Source organism: Rhinolophus sinicus, chromosome X, assembly GCF_036562045.2.
Source record: "Rhinolophus sinicus isolate RSC01 chromosome X, ASM3656204v1, whole genome shotgun sequence".
In the NCBI taxonomy this organism is placed as follows: domain Eukaryota; kingdom Metazoa; phylum Chordata; class Mammalia; order Chiroptera; family Rhinolophidae; genus Rhinolophus; species Rhinolophus sinicus.
The window spans coordinates 49,907,203-49,914,741 of record NC_133768.1 but is presented as its reverse complement, the minus strand read 5'-3'; the positions used below and the strand labels follow the sequence as shown (position 1 = coordinate 49,914,741).

General features: G+C 33.8%; 1 protein-coding gene across 2 annotated transcripts in view; it reads right to left on the bottom strand.

The window, feature by feature from the left end:
* Positions 1 to 2,756: 2,756 nt before the first annotated feature.
* The window catches only part of SH3BGRL (SH3 domain binding glutamate rich protein like), a 136,957-nt gene continuing 132,174 nt past the window's right edge, over positions 2,757 to 7,539 (bottom strand). For both annotated transcript variants that reach the window (XM_074323575.1, XM_019717549.2), the window contains 2 exons: positions 7,347 to 7,427; positions 2,757 to 4,449 (listed from right to left, as the gene is read on the bottom strand). In XM_074323575.1, coding sequence (XP_074179676.1) covers positions 4,417 to 4,449; positions 7,347 to 7,427 — 114 coding nt within the window. In that variant the 3' untranslated portion in view covers positions 2,757 to 4,416. The remainder of the gene's footprint in view (positions 4,450 to 7,346; positions 7,428 to 7,539) is intronic.

The window sequence follows — 7,539 nt, the reverse complement described above, 5'->3', positions numbered from 1 at the left end:
CAATAGGGAAAGAATGTTCTGTTCAGTAAGAGGTGCTTAGAAAAGTGTAACCCTGGTAAACATAGATGTAAAAATCCTCAGTAAAATATTAGCAAACTGAATTCAACAGTACATTAGAAGGACCATACATTACAATCAAGTGGTATTTATTCCAGGAATGCAAGGATAGTTCAATATTCACAAGTTAAACCACATTCCCAAAAATGAAGAATAAAAATCATACAATTATCTCAATAGATGCAGAAAATATTGGACAAAATTCAGCATCTATTTATGATAAAAACGCTCAACAAAATCGGTATAGAGGGAACATACCTCAACATAAAGGCCATATATTGCAAACCCACAGCTAACATCATATTCAATGGTGAATTGCTGGAAACTTTTCCTCTAAGGTCAGGAAGAAGACAAGGATGCCAACTCTCAGCACTGTTATAAAACATAGTATTGGAAGTCTGAGTCCCAGCAATCAGATAAGAAAAAGAAATAAAAGACACCCAAATTGGAAAGGAAGAAGTAAAACTGTTAGTATTTACAGATGACATTATATATACAAAATCCTAAAGATTCCAGTAAAGAAACTATTAGAACTAATAAAGGAATTTAGTAAAGTTACAGGATGAAAAATTAGTATTCAGAAATATGTTGTGTTTTATACACAAATAACAATTTATCAGGAAGAGATTAAGAACACAATAGCATTTACATTTAAAAATGAAGTTGAATCCCTAATGCATATCATACACAAAAAGTAATTCAAAATAGATCACAGACCTAAGTGTCTGAAGTATAACTATAAAACTATGAGAGGAAAACAGGAGTAAATATTTATGACCATGGATTATGCAATGTTTTCTTAGATATGACAACAAAAGCACAAGTAACAATTGAAAAAATAGACAAATTGGATTTCATCAAAATTGAGAACTTTTGTATTTCAAAAACACCCTCAAGAAAATAAAAAGACAATCCATGGAATGGGAGAACATGCTTGCAAATCACATATCTGATAAGACTTGTATTCTGAGTATATAAAGAACACTTACAACTCAACAATAAAAAGACAACTCAATTGAAAAATGGATAGAAACAGAAAGAAAAACGGATAGGGTGTTTAAATGGATATATTTACAAATAAGATATACAAATAATCATAATTCCATGAAAAGATGCTCAACATATTTTGTCATCAGAGGAATGTAAATCACAATTATAACGAGATACTAATTTATAGCCACTAGAATGGCTATATTCAAAAGGACAAATAATAACAACTGTTGGCCAGAAAATGGAGAATTTGGAACCCTTTAATACTGCTAGTGGGAATGTAAAATAGTGCAGCACCTTTGTAAAAGTTTGGTATATCCTCAGATTGTTAAACATACAACTACCACATGACCTACTCTTGTATATACAGTCAGAACACCTAAAAACACTTGTTCAAACAACAAAAAATGTTGTACACGAATATTCATAGCAGCATTATACATAACAGCCCAAAAGTGAAAAAAACCTCAACTGTCTATTAACTAATTAACAATAACAAAATATGGCTATATCCATACAATGAAGTATTATTCAATAATAAAAAATGAAATACGGATGTATATAACATGGATGAAGCTTAAAAACATGGTACCTAGAAGGAGCCAGTCACAAAAGACCATATATTATATGATTCCATTTATATGAAATGTTCAGAAGTAAATCCATAGTGACAGAAAGTAAATTAATGGTTATATAGGGCTGAGGGAGTGGGAGGTGGGGAGTGACTGCTAATGGATACATAGTTTATTTGTTGAGTGATAAAATATTCTAAACTTAAATTGCGATGGTTGCATAACTCAAAGTATACTAAAAATCATTGAATTGTATACTTTAAGTGAGTCAATTTTATGGTATGTGAATTATATATCAAAGAAGATGTTAAGGAAATCATGGTTGCTATTTAGTGGAAATTCAAAATTTTGTTTGCTTAATAAAGGAGGGAGATGACATAATATTCACAGATAAGGTTAGGGAGGTGGGGGAAGAAAACCAGAAAGTCCAAATTAATCAAATATGAATGTCTCTTAATCAGTTTTATTGGAATTCTTCAAAAGAAAAGAAATACCTATTTATTTTACATAGGAAAAACAAAATCAATGTCAATCTGCCTACATTTTCATCATCCAAAATCCATGTGAAACTCTCTTTTTTCCTTTTGCTGAATTAATGGATTTAATTCAACTCTGTATTTAGACTTACCCAAGCAAGTAATTAACAATTTGTTTCAAAATTCTGTTTCTCCATATACTCAGATTCCCAAATAAGTGCTGACATTTAACAATTTGCATTGTTTAGTGAAAATGGAAATTTTCCTGAAGGTCATATATTCTTAAGGTCAAATCAGCTCTGAAATAGAAAATAACAAATTATCAGGTCTGATTTACAAACAGAAAGATGTCAAAAGTAATATAACAAGTAGCAATAGTTATATTTTGCAGCAAATTTTGTGAAAATTCTTTATAAAACTCACCTTAATAATCAGAATTTCACTTGTTTTTCTTGTATCTACCGGATATAGTACTCAGTTGACAAAATGAAAGATTTCAATTTAGGAAGACTCTATCTGACCTTTTACTTTAAATGTACATATATGCTAATTATAAGGTAGAAACATCTCAAAAAGGTTATCTATTTTTGAAGAGTGTCTGTTTTTAATAGTGTTAACTTATTTGATACTAAAATAAAAGTAAAAATGTCCACATAGAATATTGCAAGCAGAATCATCTGTATTTAATAAAGCTCAGAAAAATATTGACCAATTTTTTAAACACTTTCCAGAATCTATTACAAAGCACGTTGTTTTCCCTAGAGTGCTCCATAGCATATTTTTGTATACAAAACAATGGAATAGTTCTTTATTTGACTCCAATGTGTATCGCAAAATTCAAGACCCTAAAAAAGAAATTTAGAAATTGCATTCAAATTGTTTTCTTTGTTATTATTTCTTTTATCCTTCCCCACCCTCTAAAATATATATATATATATATATATATATATATATATATATATATATATATATAATCTAAAAGTACTATTATGTTATTTAGAAACTCCAGGAACACATAAATTATATTTCTAAAAATACTGAGTTTATTTTAAAGCATCACATCAAGTTTGTATCCCAGTAAACAAAGCCATGTTTTCATTATATGTTGATTTTGGCAAAGAGTACAGACTTGAGTACATCAAATGATATGACAATGTAATTTAAAGTAAAGGGTGTTTGATTTTAGTAATAAATTAGTGTAGAACTAAAGTACAATATGTGTATCTCCTGGGTAAGTGATTTAGGCCATGATGTTTCTTGTCTTCTTAGAATTTTTTAAATTAACATTTGAAAAAGGAACACTTTTATCTGATACTCATGCTATTCATCGAATACAGGTATAGAAAATATTCTCTCTGCTTAATGTATGCACGTATTATATGCCCATGCTAAAATAAAAAGGTCAAATATCTAGTGACAGTGGCATTTGTAGTCACAATTTGTTTTAAAAGGGGGAAACCACTACAATATTTTTAGCAAATAGCCCCTCAAAAACAGTCTTGGGCAATAAATGCTGACCTATTTTACAAGTTAATTAAAAGTCTAAGCTCTTTGCAAAAGGAAGACACTTCAAACATATATAACATCCCATTTCCATAACATACATATGCATATTTCACTGGGGCAAACAATTTAGAAACAGGATTGCATCATAGCTTAAGCAAGGAACTTGTCAACGGAATGCATCTGTTTTTTTATTGTGGGTGGTCATCTGTTCTGATCACTGAAATATGCAGTGAAAGACTATCTTTAGAAGCCTAGAAAACCTGTGGTTCAGTACATAGAAGTTTCAACTACAAAACAATGGGAATGTTATAATTACCATAGGAAACTGTAATGTCTAACATATCATAAACATAACCTGCATCTATTTTTTAGTCACAATAACATCACATCAAAAAGGTACATGTTTTTGTTCACTAAAATTAATGACGCAATTTGGGAACATGAGACAAATTCTTTCTCTCTCCTTTTTAAATTCCTCAATGTAGAGCTACAGATATACTTAAGCTGAAATAATAATACCAACAGAAGTCGTAAGTGTTTGCTTTTTAAAACTCATTAAAGCACATAAAATGCCTTGGCAGATAACAAAACTATTCCATGATATCTACTTAAAATTTTATGTTCACCCTCCATTTTCCTCATCATAACATTCCCATTTAATTATGTATTCATTTTGATTGTTTGCATGCGAAAACACCAACTAATCTATTATTTCAACATTAAGCCTATTTATTTTGAAGCCAAGATAATTTTGCTATTTTATAAAAACAATGGAGATTCCTTTTCCAGGATGCTTAAGGTAGATTGTTTAAGGTTCATGCTTGCTGCTTTGCCTGAGCTTCTGCTTCCTGAAATGAAAAACAAACAAAACAGATAGATTTAAATATCTTAAGCAGACATCCATGTGTATTTTGGTTGGACTACAATTGCGCAAATTACGAAGAATAGTCAAAAGCATTTATTGGTCCTCAGAAAAGACTTTCCTACCTGGGATGTGAATCATCCCCTTTGTCCAGCGTATCCATGCTCTGTACTAAACCTACTCAGTAGTCACTTAGTAGCTGTCTTGGTTATCAGATCAAATGTTACGGTGTTGCAGTGCTTTTGTTCATGTAATCCATATTTTATTTAATAACGGCCCCAAAACTCAAGTGTAGGGATGACAACAATTCGGATATACCAAAGAGAAGTTGTAAAGTGCTTCCTTTAACTGAAAAGGTGAGTACAGTACAGTAAAATACTTTTACAGAGATAGACCACATTCATATAACTTTTATTACAGTATGCAATTGTTCTATTTTATTGTAAGTCTTTGTTGTTACTCTCCTACTGTGTCTAATTAATAAATTATCCTTTATCATAGGTATGTTTGTATAGGCAAAAAACATAGCATATATACGGTTCAGTAATATCCATAGTTTCAGGCATCCATTGGGGGTCTTCAAATGTTATCCCCTGTGGATAAGGGGGGACTACTGTACCATCATATGCAACTACATACAAATGTAGTGTATACTGTTGCTGCTTCTGTGAAAGATTCCATAATGTCACCTCAGTATTTTGGAATGCCTAACAGCTCTAATGTCACTTCCTCTGTGAACCCTTCACCCAAGTCCTTAGCAGTGATGCATGATTATTACCTCTGGATGCCCATAGCATCTTACTCACACCAATTGTATAGAATGTACCACAGTATGTCTTTTTTTCTTTTGACAGATCCTGCCTCAAGTTTATTTGTACAAATAGCACAGGAGGACATCAACCCCATGCAGACAGCAGCCCAGGGGTCACACCAGCCCTTCCGTCCTCACATTGGGCAGAGGCCTCTACTCTAGAGCTTTCATTGGGGCCTGGGCACCTTTGCAAGCCAGAACCTGAGCTGGAGGCGGAGCTGCAGCTGCAGGCATAGGTGTACTGGGGACTTGGTTTGAGCCTTGGCCTTGGACTTTGGCCAGTAGGGCCTGAGACACTTGGCAATGTGGCCTTGAGCATGTTTTCCAAGCTTAGTGTGGGCAATGTAGGCAAGTTGACCAGGCTTGCAGTCACCGCCCTTTGGAATCTTGGGCTTGACCTCCTTGGGCTTTACAAGGGCCTTGATACCCTCAGCCCATGCACTCATGGTCTTGGCATTGTTGGGTTGCATCTTCTTCAGGCTCTTCTTGTGCTTCTTGGCAAAGTGCATTTTCCTCAGGAACTTGGGGTCCACTCCCTTAAGAGATTCTTATCATTGTGATCAGGGTTTCTAGATGCCATTTCTGTGCCATTTTCAGGACTGGTTGTCTGTGGTGTGGTTCTTGGCGTTGGTCATGTCTGCACCCAAGCCCATAGATCCCAAACTCCTGGGACTGGACCACAGTATGTCTTAAATTATAATTATTTGCAGACATACTTACTGTATAATTATCTGTGTATATGTACCTCACTAGGTTATAAACACTTTGAAGTTAGGGTATTCTCTGTATTTGCCAACCATCAATGTCAAGTCAATGCTTGACATTCAATCAACACTTGTTGAATGAACAAATGAATGAATGACTCCTGCATTTAATTGAAAGAGAGCGAGTCAAAGTCACAGAAAACAGACTATCCTTCCTTTCATACTTCCTATAATCTGCACTGAAATCAATGAATTAATTTGGGTTTTACTAACTTTTTAAACAAAAATGTCTTACCTAACATTTCTTATGATTTGTTAGTTATAGAAAGCCTAAAATAAGACATTTTATTCATGGGACAAGAAAGTTTGACAAGGAAACAGAATTTTGCAGTGACTCAGATAACAATGCTAGCAACTGATATCTAATGAAAATACGAATAATAACACAGGTTTTCAAAATTGGACAAGGGACTGGAGTTCAAAGTATCTGCTTAACATAAAATCAGTTGCTAATAGCAAAATATAAAATGATAGAGCAGGGGACATACATTCAGATTAAGTCAACCTGTGTAGAGAAGACCTACAGGAAAAGGCAAAGAAATATTTAAAGTCCATAGCTTTGAGACAAGTCATTATATAGGCAATTTAATTTTTGATTATTTTTATATGGGCTCCATTAACACTGAGAAAACTGCGACTTGCAAAATAAATTTGTTGTTGGCAGAGAAAAAGCCCCAAATTTATTTATTTATTTAAACTTTTATTTATTTTACGTGTGTTTTTCCAGGACCCATCAGTTTCAAGTCAAGTAGTTGTTTCAATCTACTTTTGGAGCACGCAGCTCACAGTGTCCCATGAGGGGATCAAACCGACAACCTTGTTAAGAGCACCGTGCTCTAACCAACTCAGCTAACCGGTCGCCCAAAAAGACCCAAATTTAGCCAGCAATTTAGTGACCACTTTTGAAACTCAAATGCTCTTAGTTAATCTGAATGATTGATTCCAGCATTTGCCTCACACAAAGACAAAAGATGCTGCCAAGAAGCAATGTAGAACTGTGAATGACAGCTGGAATAATGCAGTCTTTAAAACTGCTAACCACTTATTTGTGAATGGGTCAATGAGAAACTGCTGCCTTAGGCAGCTTGATGGGGTAGTAACCCTACCTACCTCCTACTCATATATTTGTGTATTTGATTATGCACATCTCTCTGCACTACTAGGGATTAAGTGTATGCAGATCAGGAACATTTCCTTTCACTGTGTTGCATGGACTTTGGCTTAATCTGAGTCTTAATAAACGTGGAAATCTTACTGATTAAAGAACTCTGCAGCAATAAAATGGCCTATAAAGCAGGAAAATCATACCTTTGAACCAGGTGGGGCTGTCAAGCCTAAAAAGGCATACACTGCATTATTTTCTCTGGCTTCAAAGAAGGCATCGTAGTCCTTGGTGAAAAGAAGGCAAGAAGAATTAGCAATATGCAAACAAAAATAAATAAATAAAGACGAATTCCCACTAGAAGAAGGTCCAAGATGGAGGAATAGGTAAACACTATAT